The sequence below is a fragment of the Zonotrichia leucophrys genome, chromosome Z (genome assembly GCF_028769735.1).
Source record: "Zonotrichia leucophrys gambelii isolate GWCS_2022_RI chromosome Z, RI_Zleu_2.0, whole genome shotgun sequence".
Lineage (NCBI taxonomy): Eukaryota > Metazoa > Chordata > Aves > Passeriformes > Passerellidae > Zonotrichia > Zonotrichia leucophrys.
Genome location: NC_088200.1, coordinates 63243659 through 63267829, shown reverse-complemented (window position 1 = coordinate 63267829; position 24171 = coordinate 63243659). Strand labels below are relative to the sequence as shown.

Below are 24171 nucleotides of genomic sequence, written 5' to 3'. Positions count from 1 at the left end.
CTACTTATTACATTTATGTGTAAATATTACAGAGAAATGAAAGGAATTACAGCACACCATAACAATTATATTTTTAATATAAAATTTAACTTAAAACTTAACAGTTTGTTACAGACTATTTCCTACTTGTTTCAGTTCTTAATATGAACTGAATGAACCAGGTATGAACTAACGCCTACAAAAACGTAACATTATAAACATTAACATTAGGAAGCAACAGGGAACATTTATTTGATTTCTACTGCATGTAGAAGACCAATTCTTCCCAGCTCACCATAGTCAATGTTCTATATTTTTGTGTGCTTTTGCAGGCAGATCCTTTTCTTTGTTTTTAGTCTGTCTGTATCTTGCAATACTGGATACACCATCCACAAACCTGGTCTTGTAGAGGACATTTGCATTGTTGAACATTCCGTCCTTCAAGGACACCACAATAAACTAAAACAAACCAGAAACACTTAAAATTAATGTTGCTATCCCAACAACACTAGAAAAGGTTTCCAAAGAAAGGACTCCTTTCTTTCGTTTGGCTAATACCTCAGTAATACTCTTTAAAAAATATTCTAAAACTAACCAAGGCCCAACAGAATGTTGGTCACAGGTCAATGTAATGTTGACACAGGTCAATGTAAACCCACTTTTTCTGCAGCTAATGACACTTGTGTCCATATCTCAGCACCTGGCCTGGGATACAGTCCACAATGCAGGATGCCTGTTTGTGGTGGGAGTAAACATGGGAATAACTGTGCCACCAATTATGAAAGAATGTAGGATCTTACCTAGTCAAAAGATATTACTCAAATAATTTTGCAATGCTGGTTCCCCTCCTCACTCTCATAATTTGGAATGGTTAAGTCCTTGCATCAAATAGAGACGTTTGATGGGGTACAGGTCACAGTGATACAGAGATCATTTCCATAAGGAAATAATAGGCAGTGCCTCACTTATTTTAAGAGGGTCAATGAAATATCTTTAACCTCAAGTTAAAAATCTCCAGGAAAAAAGAATTCAGGATGTTGTCATGCTTGAAATTGACACTCTTCCCTACTGCTCCATTTTAACCAGTGCAGCAACAACATTTAAGTTCCACCACTTGCCATGTCAGTCTAGCTTTCAGCTGAAACAACTCAGAAATATAACATACATCTGTAGAATAAAAGAGGTAAACAGCTCAGAGTCCTCAGTGCCAAACTACCTTTGGAAATAATGGATGGAACTCTGAGCAGTCTGGCCTGGTGGAATGTTGCATTGCACCGAATAGTTTTAGTTGCTCTTTTGCACTGGGCGATTGGAGATTTGCACTGAGTAGTCTTTATATTGCACTGCATAGTTCATGTTATATCACATAACATAAAATAGAAGGCTTGTTCTTCCCTTCTCATGGAATTCCCCTATCACATGTTTTTTCCCTCACACACCCCTCCCTTGGTGGTGTTCTCTCCCCTGGTCTCCCTCCCCATGCCCTCCTCACTTGTATCCCATTGGCAGTGCTCCTCTTCCTCCACGCCCCTTCCCCTCTGCTCAACATCCCTCCTTGAGAAGGGGATGGCCTCTTTTCCATGGTGGGGGTGGGGGGGGCGTCCCCTGGTCTGGTGTCCCCTATCCAGTCAATAAACTGAGGACATTTGTCCCCACGTGGAGAAGAGCTCTTCTCATCTTTTGCCTTTTGTCCATGTAGGATCCTGTGGGCTGGGGTCCACAGCTAGCTGGGTTGGACCCAAACAGCCCAGCCAGACATGGAATCTTACAGTGGAAGGTGTCCCTGGAGAGGATCCTAGGAGAGGATTACTTAGGTGATCTTTAAGGCCCCTCCCAACCCAGACCATTCTATTACCACAATAATTTCAAGATCATACCTGGGAGTGTCTGAAATGAGTTCGAAGCATCTGCCCAATATTCTGGGTATGGGAGAGATCAAGGGCTGCATCCACTTCATCCAAGATGTAAACTGGGGCAGGTTTGAAGAGGAGCATGGCTAATATCAAGGATAAGGCCACCAACGATCTAGTGTGGAGACAAGAAAATTAGGATTTAGTCTTGTTTGAAGGGCTCTGCCTTTTGAAAACACTACCTGAAAGGCCATGAAGGTGGCAAAGGGTTTCTGGATCACAAGTCTGATGAGGAGCAGGTATGGTGTTGTTCAGCCTGGAGAGAAGGGGGCCCAGGAGGGACCTTATTGCTATCTACAGAAAGCAGAGTGTGACCAGATGGGGGTTGGCCTCTTCTCCCAGGTAACGAGACAGGCCAAGAGGAAATAGTATCAGGAAAAATTTCTTCACTGAAATGGTTATCAAGCATTTGAATGGGTTGCCCACAGAAGTCAGCAGTCATGGAGAGATTTATAAGACATGTAGATGTGGGGTTTAACAGGATGGTTTAAATGGTGGACCTGGCAGTTAAGTTAATGGTTGAACTTGATGATCTTAAGACAGTTTGTCCAACCTAAATGATTCTATGATTCTGAAACAGTCCCTCAAAAGCACATTACTGCTATGGTTCTGAAGAGATGGAATGATAGTTTCCTCATTTCAAAACGTGAAGTCTTCTCTCAGAAACAGCAAATATTACTTCTTCTTATTGGAAGATCACATTAGTTGAGTGACGATATTTAAAATTATGCTGTTGTTTGATTTTCAGTTCTGAGTTTTGCAATTGTGTTTTTCCACACCTGGTTCTTCAAGTACTCTGTCCTTAGAAAGTTTTGTATCCCTGTCTCACCTCTTCCCAAATTCTGTTTTTGCTTTTCAGTTTGTAAAGATCTTTTTTCCTTAGAACTTGCAAAGAAGCCCATGCCCTACACAGTGGCCTTAGACACTGGAGAAGAAAACTGTTGCCATGCCACTACCTTTATACCAGGGAAACACTTGCCTATAAAGATTGTTGTGGTTACAGATCAAGGAGAGGAGCATTTAATTCAACATTACGTCAGTATTACCTAGAGTTTAATGTGGTTTTCTCACCATTCAATTGGTTTTTTTGCCACTTCTGTGTAACAGGAGTAAAATCTTGTTTGTTATCTTATACTAAGTAAAGGATTGTTCTAAGTCAGAATGTATTAATAGTGCTTCCAATATTGAGTCCATTTGACAAGGAAAAGATTAAGTTTTTGCTTTTCAGAACTTTAATTACTTAGACATATCAATTACATACACAGTGACAATGGAAAACAAATTAATTCACCAACCTTTGTCCTCCACTAAGTTCTGTTAAGTTTTCCTTCCAGGTGTTTCCTAAGGCAACTCTGAACTCCATACCAATAAAGCGATTGCCATTTTTAGAGGCTGATAGCTTTGCTCTGGCTCCAGGTAGGAGTATTGAGAAAATGGAACCAAAGTCTTCATTCACCTAGAAGTCAGACCACAAAAGATGTATAAGTGTGCTTTGGATCAGAGCACAAAGAGTGAAAACCTTAGTGGTGAGCAGCAGGACACTCGAGACATTTTTCCCAGTTCAACACAGTGACCTCCCATGTCACACACAGGACAGTGAGAAAACATTAGCTTTTACTTTTTTTGTACTGAAGACAGAAGCAACACCAAAGGATATGTGACACCTCATACTAAGCATTTTATGAGGATCCAATGAAAGATGTATTGGAAGGCTTCTTTATGCTATCAGCCAGGGAAATGGTTATGCCCTAACTCAGATTTATTAACTGGCAAATTGCAATTTCTCCCAATTAATGGACTACTAAAAGTATAAGCACCATGTAAGATACATGGTGGCAATCCTCCCCACTCTTTTTCTTCCCAGGTTTACTTAAGCATGTCCAGGTATGGGATGGGATGCAACTTTATAAATGCAGATTAAAATTTCCCAGGTTTAGGGATTATCTGAAAACACACTACTTCCACTATGCGTGATGCTTTTTCATTACAACTCACTAATTTCTGCCAAACATCATTTTTACAATGAAAAGGTACCATTTTGTCAGTGATATCCTAAGTACAGGGAGGATAATTAATAATTAAACTGATACGTCATCTATGTGCAATTTAATCTTGGTTGAAACCAATTTTCTCAAAGGCCAAAAAACAAGTTCTGTTGGTACAGCAGAAAAGAAAGTGTCAAAAGATTTCCATCTAGAAAGGCACAGTTTTATACTTTTCTTATAATTCACTATATGAGAGACCTGGTAAAAAGGCAGAGTGCCTAGGTAACAGAAACATAAATCAGACATTGCTGTACCCCAATATTATGTATCCTGACAGTAACAGGAGCAGTACCCCAGGTCCACAGCCCTGCACTGTAGAGGGCAATGTAACAACAGAAAATTTTTACTCTGGTAAAATATTGGTATAAGGAAAGAAAAAAACCACCCTAAAAACACCCCAGCCTATATTTCAATATGCCCTAACCTTCATGAAATTTTTGTGGACACTAAAAGGGAATGAGAACGTAGTTTTGCACCTCTAACTGGACCTTTACAATTCTCAGAGAATTTGTGTCTTATTCTTAAAAGTGGGAATAAACAGCAGAAATAAAGTGGTTATTTTTAAATATTGGTCAGGGATATTAGTTCTAAAAACAGACCTTTTTTTTTCCCCAAGGAAATATTCAAAATAGTAATCTAAGATAAATCTGATCCTCTACTAAAACATGAAGATAAATTTCAAGTGTCATACCTTTTTCCAAGCAATATCTAAAGCTTGTTTTTTCTTCCGGTCAATCTCTTCAATAGTTACAAGAATTTTATCCCTGTCATTCTCTACAACTTCCTTTTTCTTCATTAAGTCATCATACTGGTGCAAGGAGAAGAAAAGATTGATTTCAATGACCCTTGTGCTCAAATGCAGTTTGTGCTACTCTTATAGCTTCACAGTATCATTGTGTAGCTATGAAATAGTCATTAACCACAAGATTAAAATCCAGTGCATTAATTTAGCTGCATGGGGGATGTAAGATTTGGGATTATTTGCAAATTAAAGCATCAGAATTTTCAACAATCAGCAGGGGGGAAGGACACTGCTCTGCAAGTTGCACTTCCAAGTTAATCATGTTTCATTTGCTTTTCCATGGAAGAAAGGTTAGTTCTCAAGGCTGACAGGAGGAAAAGTATTAGAAAAGTTGAAGGATAAAATCAGTGGTCAGTTTCCAGACAATCCTGGAATAGCCTGAAGATGCAGATGAATTCAAGACAATCTTGCTACACTGTCAAGCTGTCATGCTTGAAGATGAACATATTTTTGGTCTGCAATTTTTAATTCATTATATACTTCTCAAATAATCTAATGGATGCCACAAAGCTTGCTGATGCTTCAACTTAGGATGATCTGGGGTAGGAAGGAATAAAAGAGTATTTTTTATCATCCAAGGTCAAGATTATGAGTAACCTAAAAACCTGGTGTGCCAATGAGTTGTTCAAAGATGTAAGATTAGTATGAAAAAAAGCAGGAAAAAGTTTAGTTTAGTTTTTGGTATATTGAGAAACAGAGCACATGAAAACATATAGCTACATTATATATATCTGTATATCTTGTACATACACCATATGATCAGCATGCCCAATTTTTATAGATTAGAACAGAGAACGTTTACCCTTTCCTCTGCCTCAGAAAGCATGCTCATAACTTGTGTGTTCACATTCCTTTCCAACTTCTCTTTATGCTCCTGTAATTTCTGCAGCTTCTGAGTTGCTTCTTTAGGGCTGTAATTATTGAAATCATAGGCTGTGTTTGGCTGGCCAAAGAGTTCCTTGTCTGAAGTTATCCACTTGTGTTCTTTCAGCATTTTGGCCACCTTTAAACAAAAAGTTATGTTGAAGTTTTTTCCTCGCCCTTCTCAAACGTGAAATAAAAATTTAAACAAACAAAATCAAAAAAAAGAAACCACCCCACCTATATTCTGAAATTGATGGAAATTAATTCTTCTACCCTAGTGCAGCACAGGTACATTTCTTTACAATGCTTTGTGTGATTTCCTTCATTGTGGACAAACAAGGGATTTAAAGATTTAAGGTTATTGCTTTCATGTACATCTTACTTACTTGAAGCACTTTTTGTACATCTGAACTCTACCAATGTCACTGCATCATGGAACTACCTTCTTTAATTAGTTATCTAATTTGTCCAGACAGTCAGAATGTTCTTACTCATCACTTTCTCACCGTGATCTATCCTCTGTTACCCCATACAGATCAGGTCTTTTACAATGTACAATTTCCACTCCCTCTTCCTCAAATAAAAATTTTACATTGAGAGCTGCAAATATGACAGTGCTTAAAGGAAAAAGGCAATTTCCTTTGCATGTGGCAATGGAATAACCATTCTTGGTCACAAGACGTGAAGAAAAACACAATTCTGCAATACCTTGGCAGCAGCATCAGCAGCTTCTTGTTGACATTTGATTATGCCGTGTTCTAATTCTTTAATCTTCAGATGTAATTCATTACTTTGTTCTCTGTATTTTACCATCTCTGCAGATTTGTCTTTAATTGCATTATCATATAATGCAATTACTTCCTTTTGCTTGGCAAGCTCCTTCTGTGCTTTCTCTACAGATTCCTGGGAAAGCAAATCAGCGGACATTTATTGGCCTCTTTTAAAGCTGGCATGAAAGCCTTATTAGAACTGACACAGCAAGGAGAAAAAAATTCACATGTGAAAGTGAAGCAAAAAAATAACTACCTAGGCTGATTGAGAATAGTAAGCAAATCTGCAGAAAAAAATACACATTATAATGTGAGGTTCAGAGGATCACACAGAGTAACATCAAAATGGATAATGAAACACAGTATTTCATTTTTACCTCTGTTTCAGCCACTTCAGTCACCAGAGCATTAACTTGATTCTGGTAGGATTTGATTGCTTCATCTGCAGCTGTTATCTGTTGTTTATAGGAGGCCTGCTCTTGTTTCAGCTCTTCAAGTTCCAGAACTAAAGCTTTGACTTCCTAGAGAGATGTTTTCTAATTTATTAGTTATACTTAAATGCAAAGAATTAAGATTCAGCTGGATGGAAAGAGTTAAAATTCAGTTTGATGCAGTAAATGCTGTAGAAGACTAACAGCACCCATTCTTGAGCAAGGGTGTAATCCCACAAAATGAATAAAGAAAAATGCAAAAAAGCTCAGTCAGTGACTACACAGTATATTAAGTCCCAAAACTGAGAGTATTAAAACCTCAGGAGAATCAAACTTTTTGATTTTTGCACTTTTAACACGGAGAGAACTGCCAACAGAAGTCAAGTTTTACCTGCTGCATGTCTTTTATTTTTTTGCTTGAAGTGTCTGCCTTTTTCTTGGCATTATCTAGATTCTGCTCTGCATTTTTTCGCTCTTTTAGACACTCTGCTTCTGCATTTTTAAGTTTATTCTCTAATTCCTTGTATTTTTTTTCTGCCTTCTTTTTGGTCTCTTCAGTTTTGTTTAATGTCTCTTCACAAGATGCTGAATCAAAAAGTAGAGTACTGAGATTGAGCACTGTTGTCATCTTCAAATTTACATCCTAAACGCCAACTGAAATAAATCTCTCTGTGCCCCCAACAGAAAAAAAGTGGTTGAACACTCACTAGTTGCTAAAGTCTGAATAATCAGATATTTCAATGATTACTCTAAGACAGTGTGCTGTTGCTATCAGTTATTGGTAGGGGACCAAACAGCCATTATGAAAAGATGACCATTTTTTTTTGACAGAGGGAAGAATGTCAAATTGCAGGACCAAAAAGTACAACTACCTAACAAGATACCATCTCATCCCTAGAATACTACATCTAAATATGTATCGCTTCTGTCCATTTTTTAGATGTTTTACTTGCTGTTGCATTTTATCTCTCCTTATCTATACAAAACACTATTTCTTTCCTATGCTTTCTTGTTATGCAAACTACATTGCTAACCTTAAGTACAGATGGCTTGAAAAAAACAAAGATTACTCAAATATGGGGTTAAATCCCTTTTTGAACTTCCCTGCAAAGATGTATTTTCCTTTATTACAAAGTATATAAAAAACATTCAATAAGAGTATAACCTTTACTATAAGAGAATGGCCACCTTTAAGTGAATCACCTCTATGCAAGTATACTGTGATTCTGTGTTTGTTACATGTTCAAAAATATAAAGCTAGTATTTTTAAAGTGAAAAGTACTTCTTAAATAAAGAATGTGCTACTCAAACAGCCTGATATCCATCTCATTCTCAGTAATTAGTTTTCAGGTAAAAGAGTAAGAACACATTTGTCACCAATGGTTTTCTTCAGGGCAATCAGCTCTTCCTCTTGTTTGTGGTAAGCACTTTGACAAAGCTTCTTGTGCAGCAGCTCTGCTTCCTCAGACTTCATCTCCCATTGCTGCTTCAGCTGCTGATACCTTTGGAGACAGTAGTGACACACACTGCTATATGGAAGGCTACCCAGCATCTCACTTTCAAAGCTGAAGTAAGTAGATGAATATCTGTATTCCATTTCTCATGTGAGATACAGTGATGACAGTAGGGCAAATAAGCTTAAATGAATGAAAATCCAATATAATTGCTTTAATAATAATTGTGAAGTTTATAGGCATGGAAGTTATTATATATGTAGCTCCTGCTGTTTAGCCCTGATCTAACCTATTAAAACAAATGCAACTCATGGGATTTTGGCAACAATTCAGACATCACCTTTTTCCAACTGGCAGCATGACAGATGTTAGGGTGAAGAACTGTGGAAAGGATATCTAGAAGCAAAAGTTCCTTCCTCCTCTTAGCAATATTTCTGGAAGTCTACTGCACCTCAAAACATTTTGAAAAAATAAATCCACCTGGAAGGTAGCATGTTATGCAACACTACCTCCTTATGGCATTGTTGTAGAACTGACTAAATAGTCCATCTTTTATTGTAGTATTCAGTAATAGAGTAGATGAAAATCAAATATACTTAATAGTATTTAATTTAAATGCTTACAGCAGTATCACTCAGATAATCCTTTTTAACATCTTTTTATTTCCTTGTGAGAAAAATAAGACTGACTACAAACTGGAATTCTGTACAAGTGTTAAAATATGTCTGTAACAGATCCATTCTTCAGTGGACTTCATGAAAATTAAACCAATTTCAAATACCAATGTGTATCCTTTTTTCCCCCCGTGTTATCCAAAACAAAGGGGTTTTGCATGTGTTATTTAAAAACTGAATTTGCTTTTTGATTACTGAACTTATTAATTATATTGGGAGGAGAGGGACGAAAAGAATTACTTTCTGCATATTACATTCTCAAAAGGCCTATGGCCTCCCAAAACAACTCGTTACATTAAATTTACTCGTCACATTAAGAGAAATTATACACATTGTACAGTGCAAATCTTACCTTTCAGCAACCTTCTTCAAGCTTGCCAACTCATTCTCTACAGCTTCAAGTTCAGATTCCTTTATCTTGAGTTCTACTTCATAATCTTTCACTTCTTGAAGTTTAGACAATATTGGTGCAGCTTGTGAGGATGCACCTGTTCAATGAAAAAATTAAAAAGCCAGGCTGATTGGATTCACCACTGGTAATTGCAAATTCTAAACATTAATAATGAGGCAGGTTAATGATTTATTTTAGCTGAGAAACAGAGAAAGCAGCTAGGCTAAAGCTAGAGTTCTCAGAAGAGAAAGACTTCCTCTGTTTACAGAACATGGTTCTGCAGACTTTGAATACTACACATGCATGACTTATGCAAACAGCTAACTTTCCATAATTTATGAAATTATTGCAAACCAATGATGAATTACTTCAAAAAAGCACTTTTGCTTTCAAGAGGATTATACTGTCTAATAAGATTTAAGTATTTAAAATCTAAATTACTTTATGTGAAGTTTGTCATTAATTTTTTCTTTAACTAATTAATATTTCAGCTCAAGACAACTTTAGCTCAAATACATTATTCCCAGTATGTATCTAAACATAAAGGTTACTGTTAATTTTTAGAAAAACTATGCAAAAGCAGTAAACATATCAACAGACACACAATATTATTAGTATTATATTAATAGAACCATCAATTGCCTCCATGCAGAGTTCCTTGGGGATCAAACACATCTCCATCAAGAGTAACACTTCTTGTCATTATCCTTTTGTCAAAAGTCACTTTCTTGGCATTATCCATGTTATTACAGACCAGTGTTGTTCCAAAGACATATTCCATTGCCTTCTGCAGTTCAGATTCATATCCAATTAGAGAAATGGCTAAATACAAGTTACAATGCCCAGCCTAGAAATCAAAATGCAATTAGTATGCTTTAAGTTATAATACGTTTCAAATTTGGTTTGTTTTTGTTGATAATAACTCTTCCAAAAGTATCATCACAATTTTGAAACTATTTCAGTCACAAGTGGAATAATTAATACCCATTTAAACCTCACAAAATTGAAAGGATACAAAGAAAAACAAAATCAATATATCCTCAAACTCTGTACAAATTATTATAATAACCATTAAGAATCTCAAGTTTTTAGTACAGAAATAAAATTAAAATGGGACAGAAGCAATACAATGTAAAGAGTGTATTTATTTACATACCAAGCTTCGGGCCAACTTGACTATGTCTTCTTGAACACACCTGGCTGAAATTTTGTTTAAGGGAATGATGGTGTATCGATGCTTTAGTTCACCCTTCTCTAAAAGCTTTTTGCCAGTAACCTCAAATGAAAAATAGTTACAAAGCATATCTGAGTACACAAGTCATTTTGTAAAGAAAGACAATAGGGCATTGCAAGAAGAACACATTGTTGGCACCAACTGTGCATGACTTTCTTGAGCCAATCAAAACATGTAGGTGTTTTAACCCCTCAAGCATTCAGGCACATGCTTGCCAACCCCAAATCGTACGACCACATCTCAAAATTTAGAGTTGTGTACTAATGAAATAAACTTACTTCTGTGTCCACAATAATGTTATAGAGTTTCCCTCCAGCCACCGCTTCCAGGGCTTTGGCATTGGATAGATCTTTCACAGTGAAAAGAGACACAACAGTGCCTTTCACATGGTTTGGATTCCAATTTTTTTCTGGATGTCTTAAAATAAATATAAATGATGACTATAAATCATGTTTATATTTTTTCTCTCACATATCCTTCAAAATTTTATATTTAAACCCCATGATAATGGGTTTTCCCATAAATCTAAATTCTATCAGAAAAAGAACCCCATGAAAAAATGGTTTAATTAAAAATACTCCACACAAAGAGATTCGACATCAAGAGTCAGTTACACAGCCATTAAAAGAATGGAATTCCTGATTTATTTCCATATTTTTTCAATGGATTTTTCCAATGGGCTCTGTTATTACCACAGCTATAGGAGTATGTTCAGCCCATTAAACAAAAAATTTAACCTGGGGATACACATATTTGACTGGAGTTGACCTCTCAAGAGCAAGTCTACTTGTGTCCACAGGCAGAAAACAATTATTTCCCAGTTTAGACCTTTGCTACTGAAATACCATCAGACAAAAGTTTTAAATTCTAGTGACTTAGATAAGATTACAACATTTCCTGACTTTCCCCTTCAGTTTTCAGCATGGGTAAGACAGTCATTATTCAGTGGCAGCAAGAAAAAGAGAGCAAGAGCTAAGACATTGGTAGAATCATGTAGTAAAAGGTCCCCAAAAGTCCTTTCAAGTGTCTTTCAGGATCACACTGAGATCTTACTTGTAGGTAAACTGTAGATGAGGAAATTTTGCCATTAAATTTTCACACAGTTCTCTTAGCTGGCTGATATCAGAAATCAATGTCTTCTTTTTTGCTAGGAGGGCTTCTCCTTTTTCTTCTTCAGAGTTGAACACAAGCAGTAGATATATATCCAGAGCAGAGAAATCTATTAGCTTAACAATTAGTATCCTACACTGCTTATCTACATATACATAGAGAGGACTTTCTAAAATTCTTTGTAAATTTTCAGACTAAATAAATTAATACCATCATGACACCAAACATGCAAAGAAAAAGTTTAAAGAGTAATGCTCTTCCATAAAGGTTGATCTGGAAGATCAGCTAACAGTAGTGTCTGAAACAAATGTTACCTGGCATAAGAAACAAACTCTAAGTGTTTTAGGTACAGAAAACTAGGAAGCAATAGGGGTGTTGGTCTCTTTCCAACCATCTAAATTTTAGCTGGAATTCAATTGTGCCATCAAACTTCAAAATGGTCAGCCCAAAGTTGATATAATCAAATTATTTTAAGCTGCTCTCAGTGAAAGTTTAAGAGTTTGCAGAGCTTACACCAGAGGAATTTATGCATGAAAGCAGTGTACTTGATTTTTCATTCCCCTCCTGCACTGGGGCTGGGTGAGATGCCCAACAGCAGCCCCCATAGTGCTGTTCTTTGTGTTTCTACTGAGAAAGCACAGATGCAACACAGTTTTGGCTACTGCTAAGAATATTGACACCAAGGCTGTCCTTCCAGTCCCTCTTCCAAAAGCCAGTAGGTTGTGAGGGGGCAATAGGTTGGGAGGGGACATAGACAGGATATGGGGTCCAACAGATATTTCATACTGTTATGAAGGTATTCTCATCAGTAAAAGCTAAGAGAAAGGATGATGGAAGGAAGCATCCATTATTAAGGCCTTTTTCTTCCAAAACAGCTGACTGAGGTCCTACTTCACAGGAAGTGGCTGAACACTGCCTCCTAATACCTGATGGGAAGCAGAGCATAAATTATTTGTTTCATTTGTTTCTGCATCCTCCAGCCAGCTCCAAGACAGAGCTGCCATTGGCCAAGGCCAAGACCATCACTGATGGTAGAGAAGCCTCTGGGATAACATATTATAGAAGGGGAAAAAAAGGCCAAACCTATCTGCAGTGGCTGGAAAGAGTGACAATATGTGAGAGGAACAGTCCTGCAGGCATCAAGGCCAGTGAAGGACAGGGAGGAGGTGCTCCAAGCACTGGAAGAGAGATCCTCCTGCAGCCTGTGGTGCAAACCATGCTGAGGTAGCAACATGGACCATAGCAGATGTCCATCTGTAGCCTGTGGAAACCTACACTGGAGCAGGGTCCTGTCAGAACCTGCAGACCCATGGACAGAGGAGCCCATGCTGGAGCAGGTTTGCTGGCAGGATGTGTGACCCCCACAGGCCACCCACACCGGCGTAGCCTGTCCCTGAAGCACTGCACCTCATGAGAGGCACTGTCGCAGACATCTTTTGTGAAAATCCTTTTCTTTAAGATTTTTTCCCTTCTGAGAAGCTGAGGCCTCAGAAACAAAATGTAAACAATGGTTATCTGCTGCTGTGGAGTGCAGCAGGTGTGTCTGTGATTGGGCCATCTTGAATGTTCACAATTAATGGCCAACCACAGACCAGATAGCTTAGACTCTCTGTCTGAGCCATAGACCTTTGTTATTCATTCTTTTCTATTCTATTCTTAGCTAGCCTTCTGAAGAAACCTTTCCTTCTATTCTTTTTAGTTAGTTATAACGTAATACATATATATATATATATATATATATATAATAAAATAATAAATCAAGCCTTCTGAACATGGAGTCAACATTATTGTCTCTCCCTTCATCCAAGAACCCTTGTGACCACTGTCACAAGGGACCCTTTCTGGAGTAGTTTGTGAAGAACTGCAGGCCATGGGAAGGATTCACACCGGAGAAGTTCAAGGAGGACTGCCTCCCTTGTGAGAAACCCCATGGTGGAGCAGGGGAATGGTGCGTGTCCTGACCCTGAGTAGGAGGGAGCGGCAGACACAACGTGTGAGGAAGTGATGCAGCCCCCATTCCCTATCCCCCTGCATCACTCATGGAGAGGAGGTACAGAAAATCAGAAATTAAATAGAGCCTGAGAAATTAAGTTAAATTGATTTCCCCAAGTCAAGTCTATTTTGCCCATGACAGTAATTGTCAAGTGATCCCTCCCTGTCCTTATCTCAACCATTGAGCTTTTGCAGTATATTGTCTCCTCTGTCTACTTGAGAAGGGGTGTGATAGAACACTTTTGGCAAACACTTTGCATCGAGTCAGGATCAACTCATGACAATTCTATACTCCCTTGCAGATTGACCCAAAATTATGCATCAGAAGTCTGTCCAGACCTGAATAGTTCAGCTCCTTCATTTGCTTCTCTAGGGTTATTTTCATTTTTTCAACAGCTTCCAAGGCATTTCGGTCTTTCTTGTAGCCTTCATCCATCTTCTTAACTTCAGCTTCTTTTGCCTTTAATTCTTTTTGTGCATAATTCAATTTCATTTGAGCCTATAAGGAATAAGCAAATGTGGAACCAGATCTTTAAACACAATCTTGCAGACACAAATTTATAACATTTGCACTATCAAACTATCCATGTAATTTATGAAGTTTTGCACTGGGTGCAGATACGCCAAAGCCAGCCCTGGCTTTTGAAAATAATGGCACAGGTTATTTGGACACAAAGCCACAGATCTTGTATTTAACTGTGGTAACATATTAGAACATGAATAACTCTGAGAAGAAACAAAGTAATTTAAGATGGGATATAGCTGTCCATGTTACTCTACAGAGCAGAATTTCTCCCCTAAGTGAGACAAGGAAAGTGAACTTTGGAAATTTAAACTCCACAGTCAGAACTACCCCAGCAGAGGTCTTCTATCTTAAGACAAAACAAGCATTGGTTCTTTCAGTCATGTGATGAGCATACAATTTAACTAAGGAGAAAATAGTTTCTTCTAAACCCTCCATTTCATAATCACAGGCATCTTTATTTTGATTTTATTAAGTTTAACTGTTGAAATCTCTTTGACTGTGTATCATGGACAACAGCCCTAATTTTTTCCTATTCAATATTATTGATCATTTGAGTACAGTGAATCCTACTTTATATCTCAAATGCCAGTTTCTAGTACTTCCGCACAGCAATGCTACAGCATTTTCCTGTGCAAAGATATTTCATTTATGTTTTATCAAAAAGTTAGTTTAATGCATATGCAAAAACGTAAAATATCTTGCATAGATATTCTGTACCTCTTTTCATTGATCTTTCAAACATGTGTCAATTGGTTTTCAGGCAATTTTCAAAAGCATGGAGGCAGGTCTGAGACAGAGAGTGGTTTTTTTTTTCTTACCTGTTTAGCCTCTGTTAGTGCTTGGCTAATTTCATTTTTGCAGATCATCATCTGTCCTGAAAGAGTAGCTTCTTCACCATCCTTATTGCTGGACAGGCCAGCAGATACAGCATTAAAATGCTGCTGTGCTGCAGCTAAAGCATGTGCATCTTTTTCACTTTCTTCCAGTAAAACATTTAGTTCTTTCTCTAGATTCTTTACTTCTTTCTCCTTTGATACTAATGCTTTAGAATCCTTCAGCAAAACAAAGGGAAAAAAAAAATGAGAGAGAGAGAGACCTGAGTCTATTACCTTGAAATTCATGTTGTTTAGGTGAGGAGCAACAAGTAGTTTAATCAACTACATTTCTATGACCCTTTGTCAGATTTTGTAATCTTGTGATATGTCTTTGCATGTTTCCCAATGTGTTACTCATCCCATGAGTATTCCAAGTATTTACAGAGAGATTAAATACAGGAAGGGGTAACAACTCCCCAAGAACTAGGAGAATTATCTTGCTCTTCCCAATATCCAAAAAATTATCCTCCTGCATAAAAAACATTAATTGTCAAAGATATGCAAGGCAGAAATTCCTCATTTAATTTTAAGAGTAACATATGTCCAGAGAGCATAATTGTTTGAAGCTACAGACACCACTGCTGAGCTTAAGAGAAAATTTGGAACCATGAGGAGCTGCACTTTATTTGTATTTGCATCGTGTATTTTTCTATAGGGAACCTACTACCTATGCTGAATAAATTAAACAAAGCCTTTAACATTTGTCTCTACTTTCTTAATGCAATTCTTGTCAATCACAGGATTCTTCATACCATAACAGGAAAGAAAAAACAGCTGTTTCCACAATCTGAATTTAGTATGTAAAGAAAATTATATATAAATATCTCACCTTCTGCATACATGTCACCAATTCCTTGTACTTAACCTCTTCACCTTTTAAGTTTTGCTTCTGGAGATCAAGAGCGCTTCGTACTTTCATATTAACTCTTTGATGTGCTGAAAGAGCAACTTCTAGTTCATGGAGTTTACAACCACCTTCCTACAACCAGTAATAAAGGAAATTTAATTTAGCCTGTGAAACCAATGCAGTATTGTAGTACTTCATCTTCTGTTCAGAGCTTTATGTAGAAGGAAATCTGACCAAGCAGGCAGAAGTTTTCAAGACAAACAGGTCAGATCATCTCTGACCTCTGAGATCCAACCTAACTAGAAGGTACTGTTGAAGACCCACATCCCTCCATAAAACGGGACACTGTCCCTGTATAGAAGGTGAATTTAGACATCCAAAGACTCTTTGGGCCATCCTGCATCTCATTAAATTTACTGCCCCCAAAATCGAAATCAATACTGATTACCGTCAACAAAACCTTGCTTACTTTTCTTTTGAGACATCAACAAAAAGGGAGAAAAAAGCCTCTAGCAAAACTTACTGTTGAATGCACAGAGTAAAAACATGAAGTCAAACAGTTTTTTGCCTTTCAGTTATTTTTCATTTGATTTCAGACAAAAAAAAAAACCCATTGAAATGGATGTCTTCTAGGTAAAACCAAATAACCTAAGCATAACCACATAACCTAAGCAACACACCAGAAGAAGATAAAAATTCAACATTATATTATCTATAAAAATAATTCCAGTATCTTAAAATTCTTTGTATTTCTCCCTCCTTCTCAGGCATTCAGAGGAGCACAACTCTGTTTTAATTACCTTATCTTTTTCCTTTTCCATCTCCGCTATGTCTTCATTAAGTTGTTTTATCTTCTGTTCAATTCCAGCCCTTGATTTCTGAAAGTTCTCTATATTAGACTGCACTTCCTTTAACTTATCACTGGAGCATGCCTTTGTTTCTTCAGCCAGAACAAACTGATAAGCTATACAAAAATGGCTTAAACGCTCTACTTCTCGCACTAATTTTTGGTATTCTAGATACAATGCTCGTTCCTGAACAGACAAAAAAAAAAAAAAAAAAAAAAAAAAAAAAAAAGGAGAAAAAAAAAGCTGTAAATTTCGATGAAAACCAGAGTTACATAAGAGTACTATAGAAATCTTTTAAGCACCTCTAAACTTCAGTATTTGTAAGTAAGAAGATAGATTCTTCATGTTATTCTGAGCTAAAACAACATTCATCTAATAGACTGCATACCAGAAATAACACTTGACTTAGTTTTTTAAGAACTAAGACACTTTAAAATCCATTTTTATCTAGTTCTCTTGTTTTCTTCCTTCTCCCTACATTTCTCTGTAGGATTTCCTGGAAGTCTAAAATATCACATTCTCTGTATTTGGAAATATGACAAAATTCTTTCCCTTACAAGACTTGGCAGCACTTGAAAACATGCTATTGTTTTAGACAAAAAAACTTACTGGTTCAGGGTAGTTGTGAAAGTATTTTTTCAGTACTTGAAGGACCTACCTTACCACCCTTCTAATTTTAACATACCTCTCTCAGTTTCAGTACAGTTGGACTGATCTCCTCATATAGGCCCTGAAACATACAACAGAAGATTTATATTCTGATTTTACTGAACTCCAAAATTTAAACATGCCTAGGCATGGATATCTAGTTCCAGGTGCAAAAATGAAATTTTCTAGAACATTGTACAAAGTCAACATTGAACTACTTGTTCAGCTATTTTTAACAAACATGAATGAAAGTCTACTTTACAACATGTAATACCATTTCAATGTTTTTTAGTTTGGCTTCCTTCTTCTCCATGGTTTTCTGTGCAGATATTTTCTTGGACTCAAACATCTTAGTTCCAGCTGCTTCTTCAATCATAGCTAAAATCTAAAAGAAAACAATACAGAAAACTGTGATGTTTCTTTTTATGTTAGATTGGTTCAATTAAGCTGAACATCTCATCTCCCTCCAACCTTTATTTTTGTTGTCCCTCTCCCAACATAGATTCTTATCATTCAAATCAGTTCAGTAAAACTTCAGAAAAAAAACACTCCCACAACTCTCCTACCTCTGGTGGCTTCATATTTAGAACTTTGGTAATTTGTCCCTGGTGACAGAAAGATAAAACAAGATCAGTGGTTGTGTACCATGAAGTAGTAAAAAGAAAAACCCAAACCCCCACTCACTTTTATACATTGTATTATAAGTTCAAGCACTTTAAAAAATTTTTCTGCTACAACAATAATGTAGTTTACTCAATTCTTTTGCTCTTCAAAGTTCAAATAAGTCACTCTTTCAGGTAATATACCTGAAATGGCCCTTACATTATACCTTAGGTTAATCCTCCACAGTCCTGATTACATCTTAAAGGAATAATGCAAATATTTTTTCTACAGTCTTACTTGGTTGCTTGAATAAGCTCCTACCCATGAACCAGCTTTATGGGTGATGTAGCTCATACATAACAGGGAGAAAGAAAGTATGCACAAAACTGTTCCCACCTTTGCCATCCACTTGGGACAGTTATATTTGAAACAATAAATCCTGCTCTGTTTTATTATTCCTTGCAAATATTTCAGGAATTTGCCTAGCCCCTTTGTCAGTCTTCTTTTGATAACTGTGACTCAAGAAGGTACACATCTCAACTTCTTTCAAGATACTGTCTAACGTGGAGCACAAATAATAGCAAATAAAATCTGCTGTTTTATAACATTTATGAAAGCAATACCTATGTATTGCTTTCATAAATGTTAAGGAGAAAAAAAATATTGTTAAGGAGAAAAAAAATATAAAATAAAATGGAAACATATTTTGGAAAAGTTTTGCTAACATTAGGGCCATATGAGGTCTGGTGCTAAAAGATGTGTTTTAGGGTCAAATTATGCTGTACTAGAAATATTAACAACTTAACAGACTTCATTTTATCTTCATAAGATGCCACTCTAACTAGGAAATTAAGTGTTTTCCCATTATCTCCCGTCTTAAATTTACTGCAAGTCCCACTCTTTGTGGATTTTATAAAGATGCACACAATACCTGCATAATGAGGAAGTGAGGATTATTGACATTGAGTCCAACAGAACAGAAGAGATCCTGGACACGACCGTTGGGAACATTCATACCATTGATAAGATACTTACTTCTACCTCCAACAGCAACCTAGAGGACAAAGACAAAAAAAACTGCTTAGTGTTGTGAGAACATAAACTGTAATAAAGAATAAAAAAATCTCAGGAAATCACACCTGTTATATCTTTGCATACATATGTGCAAACTATGCAGAATATCTGTAGGGGGATACAGTATCTGTAGGGGGATATAGTATGGGTAAAAGAAGGTGGTATAGAATATAATCTTATTCCCCAGCAAGTTGCAGCTGGACCAATTACTAAAGATTAGGAGCAGGCCTGATCTTAACAGGTCACACCTGTAGCAAATAAGAACAAGTGTTATAAAAGAGTGGATTGGTGGGATCTGGAGTCAGATGACTATTTGCAAGGACTAGGAACAGTCAGTGCTTAGAGGAGCTGCCTGTGAGAAACATCAAGGAGGTATGAAACTCTGGTTATATGGCATTCTTGCACTATCATGATAATAGAATTCTTGCGCTATAAAAGAAAACAAACATCAAAACAGAACTTGTTTGATGTTCAAAATATTTAAATTATAAGAAATATTAGTCATTGAGGACAATATTGTCAAGAAACTTTCCAAAAGCTCTGCTTTAAAAAAAACCAAATGACCAAAAAAATAATCAAAAATCAAAACCCCAACCTCTTCACCAGAACAATAAAAGTTCCTTTGTTCTTGGAGACCAAATTTAACACAGAGTCCAGATTTTAAGACAAAAGATATGAAAGCAGAAAACACCACAAGATAGAAAAATTTAACTTGCTTTATGAACACTTCCGGTTAGCACACTGGATCTACTCTTACAGTTTGTGTAACTAACTGCACTACAAGCAACACACAAGCCTTGTCTCTACTGCAGAAACTTAGGGACTTTAAAAATCACCCTATTTTTCCTTGACCACTCATGAACATGGTAAAAATATAAATAGGTTATGAAAAAAATACAGATATTAAAGACTCACCTGCCTAGTCACAGTGATCTCATCATTAGCTTCAAATCCCAGTGGACTTCGACTTTTGTTTGAATTATCAAAGATAATAGACACGGTTGCCTTTGTAATTCCAGCTTGCCCACTCTTATAAACTAGATCATGCAAGCTGGAAACTCGCACCTAAATCCAGGGAACAGATAAAACACTTTTTCGAAAGAAATTTACATTTTAATTGTACAACTGTAGGTTTTGAAGAAATTATCCTAAAAACCAAAGATCTAGCTGCACACTTATGAGTTCTGTGAACTGATACATGGGAGATGCAAGGTGCTATCATTGTAAAACCACAACCAGTGTGTGCCAGTCAAGTTTTACCTATCCAGATAAACTGTTTCTGCATGAGCTTTATTTAACAAGCCTTTATTTCTCATAATGCAGTTTGCAGGAAAATGATTCAGAAAGTGTTCCTTGGAGGCCTGCTGGCTTTGTCTGGGGGAAGGTAAGGATGGGAAGGAAGGCAAATTGAAAAATCACCTTCAGACAGATTAAAATTGATGCCAAAGTACACACTTTTTAATGAAAATAAAGCAGATACATTATCTCTTAAAGAGTAGGCATTGCATGGAAACCACTTTTAAATTTTTTTTATAAACCAGATAGCCAGATTTCAAGACCCAATCCAGAACTGAAAACATTTATTACAAATGAGTAAATTAGTGCCTTTAGATGCAAAAAGGATTTTTGCCTTTAAGTTGTAAGCTCTGAAGTGGTTAGTTTTAGTCTATTGTTTTAAGCCACATTGTTTGTGTAACTTTGGTATCTGGATAAAGTTGTAATTCAACCTTAATGTAAGATTGAGCAACACTGACAGACACCCACATTCATGCAATAAAAAACTGAAATAACGAAACTATTTCTTTCAAAGAAGCACCACTTCAGATCTTCCATGGGAGCTTACTCACTAGAGTAACATGAAAAGCTGCTAATAGAAGAAAGACTTTTCTTTCTTAAATGTGCCATCTCTTTACCTGTGACAGATTGCTGATTCCCAGCACGAAACAGATGGAGTCTAAGATATTGGATTTGCCACTACCATTCAAGCCAGTAATGGCATTGAATAACGGGTCAAAGCCATTAATTTCCGTCCTCTGAGCATAGGATTTAAAACCTTCGAGAACAATTGACTTAATGTACATCTTCTCAATGTTCCTAAGGGACCAGGCAAAGTATTCTTCTGAGAAGCACTGAGAAAGAAAGGTATCCGGATTGTAATCCTATATACTTCAGAATAAAGAAAAAAGAATAAAGAAAAATGAATCATACCGCCAAACGAACAACTAGATCTGAGAAAATGGAAAGAATGCATGACTTTTACAACAAAAATATCATGAATTTTTAAACGAAAACGTCCAAGCAGACCACAGATCCAGGCGGTGTCCCAACGGCACTTCAGCATTTCTAAGGGTCTTGACTATACACAAATTTTATCGCGACACTTGGGGGAAGACTCATGGCTACACCACGGTTTGCCGTAAGGGTGGCGGCAAGCAAAGAAGGAAAGCCCCGGACGTTCCAGAACACGGCAAAGCCTCCTCTTCCCTCTTGCAGAATTGCTGTACCTGCTCAGCCACACTGCCCGCGAGAGGTAAAACCCAGTGTGAAAAATGCTAACCACTTGTTTTTAAAATTTCTAAAAGCACCAGGGAAGCGGCCGCCTCGGCTCTGAGGAACCGCGAAAGAGGACCCATCAGAGCCCCTTCCATACCCCTGCCGCCTTCATCGCGCTGCCCCCGCCAGTGACCCTGCCCCAGCAAGCTCTCCCTGCCGGCTCTGATGCCAAATCGGCCGCGGGCAGTCCTGTTTCCCTCCCTGGTCCCGGTGCCTCACTCGCTCACCTCTGTCTAGAGCCGCTTCCCGACGCCAGTGCCTCACTCGCCCGCCCGCGCCCGGAGCCGCTCTCCGACGCCCGCCAAGATCAAATTTTGGCGCCGAGAGCCGCAGCCGTTAGGGGCGGTGCCTGATGGCGGCCGCCCCGCTGCGTCAGCCCGGCCTGCCCTCCGCGCGGGAGAGGGCGGTACAGGGCCGCGCCTGGCGCCTCCTGGGAGAGGAGCAGGCGCAGCCGGAGCGGAGCCGGAGGGGACGGCGGGCGCCGCGGGGCAGGCACGGCGGGGAAAGGGCTCCTGCGGCTCTGAGGGGGGCGGGAGCCGGCCCAGGGAGGGAGAGCGGCCTGGGCCTGTGGTCCCCGAGGGAGATGGGCGGGCACGGGAAGGCACTCGGGCGTTCCTGGGGAGCTCTCTAGCGGCGCTGAGGAGCTTCAGCAGTAGCTCCAAGGCTGCGGCGGGAAGGGTCTTTGTACCGCCTTGAAATTACATCAAAATGGAGGAAGTGCTGCTCTCTACTTCCTACACGCATTCCTATTTTGCCACTCCCTCCTCCCTCCCCAAAAAAACTAAAAAGCCGAACCCAAGTGCCATTTATGCCTCTTCACATCTGTTGCTGTAATTTATACATACATGCTTCCATTCAAGCTGAATTAGGGGAACTGGCTCAAAATGAGTGAGGTACGTGTCCCTGGAAAAACAGTAGCTGTCTATTGCTGCACTGGTCAAAGCAGGAAAGCAGAGTCCGGTGAATGTATTTACTCATTCCTGAGCCTGCTTCTGTCGAGCTGTGTAAATAAACCAGGACTTGCAGGTGGGCTCAAGCTGTCAGCTGGACAGTGTTACTGCTGAGATCTGCTGTAAAACTTGATATCGTGGACTACTGAGTTTGATGTTATTTCAGTAATTTGAAATAATTCAGACTGTAGGTCAACATTACATTAGGGAAAAAAAATATAGTGTATTTGCTTGCTTCAGAAATTATATTGGATGCAGCTGTTTAAGGCATTAGTGTGACAGCACTGCTGCTGGAAGTACTGTAGCCAGAAGTACTTGATGGTCTCTTATCTGCCGTTCACTTGCTTATATATGCAACCTATATTGGGAAAAATTATTTTGAATTTGGACAAGAATCAGATTGGTACTGTGTAAGTATGCAACCCACTCTTTATTTGTAAAACTGAAAGTGTTCCCAAATGATTTTTGAATCTCCCTGCTGTGGGAGAGGTGCTTGAGTGTTTCTTGTCTGCAAGAGTTCCTGTTAGAGGTGGCTGCTTGAACTACACTGGAGGTGGCACCTGGTTATTCTTCAAATGGCCAAAGTCATTCTTAATGTGTGGTTGATGGAGCTGGCAGCTGGGGAGTTAGTACTGTATCTGCTCCAGCTGCTCCTTTTCCATCCAGATTAACCACAGCCTGAAATAAGGAAATGGAAATAAAGCAGAACCAATTCTGATGAGAGCAGCTTAATCCTATAAAGACAGCCAGGTTTGCTCCCTATTTACATAAAACATGGGAAAGAAAAATAATTACTTAAGTATTAAGAAATAAGTTCTTAAGTAGATCTGTAATAGCTTTGATGTCATAAGGCTTGTGAAAAACGCTAATCACTTGTTTTTAAAATTCTAAAAGTTTAATAGTAATAAAATGGTTATAAAAATAGTAATACAATTAGACTAATAATAATTTGAGCAATTTGAATTAGTACAATATGAGACAATAGAAACAAAGAGTTAGGGACGTCCGGGTACCTTTCTCTGGGCAGCAGGAGCAAAAAGAAGGACACCCATTAACAAAGGATTTACCCTTAAAAACAATAGCCTTTCCATATTCATACACTTCATACATGATGCATAAATTACATTCAAACAAAGGATTCTGTCTGGTCATCGTCAACTTCTTCCTCAGAATCCTAACAGCGCCTTCAAGGTGGGAAGAAGTTCATTTCTTCTGATAAGAGGGCAATAAATTCTTCTTCTCTGAAAGATTTAGGTGTCCGGTGGCTGCTTTCTCACTGCAAGTCCTTTCTTTAAAAAAAGTATCCTACATAGCATAGTTTCTATTTTAGCAGTTTTTTATAACCTAAAACTATATTTTACACAGTACTTAAGAGAATTAATACAACATTACTTTCTAACACCACAACATTACTTTCTAACACCACACATATAATATTCATTTTAATATTTGAGAAAAGACAATCATAAAATGCATGCATTTTTCACAAGGCTTAAATTTGAGTTCTTCATTTTAAGAAATATAAAATCCTGCTGTAGCTTTTTAGCATACATTTAGCACTTTGGAATGAATATAACGCATGGTTTGAGGA

At 37.9% G+C, this 24171-nt stretch overlaps 2 protein-coding genes across 6 annotated transcripts in view; one reads left to right on the top strand and one right to left on the bottom strand.

Annotated features, from left to right (window-relative positions):
* Positions 1-171: 171 nt before the first annotated feature.
* On the bottom strand, positions 172-21158 carry SMC2 (structural maintenance of chromosomes 2). 2 transcript variants are annotated; one of them, XM_064736182.1, is made up of 24 exons: positions 20991-21158; positions 19993-20142; positions 18935-19057; positions 17967-18005; positions 17675-17785; positions 17438-17482; positions 16705-16938; positions 15887-16036; positions 15001-15234; positions 13996-14155; positions 11608-11725; positions 10833-10971; positions 10477-10596; positions 9963-10167; positions 9282-9417; positions 8179-8303; positions 7193-7386; positions 6748-6891; positions 6309-6503; positions 5539-5739; positions 4626-4742; positions 3185-3345; positions 1857-2004; positions 172-438 (listed from the first exon to the last, which is right to left on the bottom strand). In XM_064736182.1, the coding sequence occupies exons 1-24, from the start codon at positions 21156-21158 to the stop codon at positions 280-282; spliced, it is 3576 nt and encodes a 1191-aa protein (XP_064592252.1). In that variant the 3' UTR covers positions 172-279. The 2 variants fall into 2 exon arrangements, with proteins under 2 accessions (XP_064592252.1, XP_064592253.1); XM_064736183.1 differs by lacking the exons at positions 19993-20142; positions 20991-21158 and adding an exon at positions 19143-19192.
* The window catches only part of PTGR1 (prostaglandin reductase 1), a 23952-nt gene continuing 20209 nt past the window's right edge, over positions 20429-24171 (top strand). For 2 of the 4 annotated variants that reach the window (XM_064736186.1, XM_064736185.1), the window contains exon 1: positions 21166-21607. Coding sequence is in view for 1 of the 4 variants with exons in the window: in XM_064736184.1 (XP_064592254.1) it covers positions 21983-22122 (140 nt within the window). In the remaining 3 variants the exon portion in view is untranslated. Of the gene's footprint in view, positions 20462-21165; positions 22123-22155; positions 22524-24171 lie in introns of those variants that run through there. The other 2 variants (XM_064736184.1, XM_064736187.1) reach the window with 2 other exon arrangements.

What these genes read in the sequence shown, in the direction of transcription:
- SMC2 (XM_064736182.1), bottom strand. Translation starts at nt 21,158, where the DNA reads ATGTACATTAAGTCAATTGTTCTCGAAGGTTTTAAATCCTATGCTCAG. An exon ending in TAAATATGAAGCCACCAGAG is followed by an intron (nt 17,786 to 17,966) that starts GTAGGAGAGTTG and finishes GTTTTCTTTTAG; the next exon opens with ATTTTAGCTATGATTGAAGA. An exon ending in CTGTACTGAAACTGAGAGAG is followed by an intron (nt 16,939 to 17,437) that starts GTATGTTAAAAT and finishes TTGTCTGTTCAG; the next exon opens with GAACGAGCATTGTATCTAGA.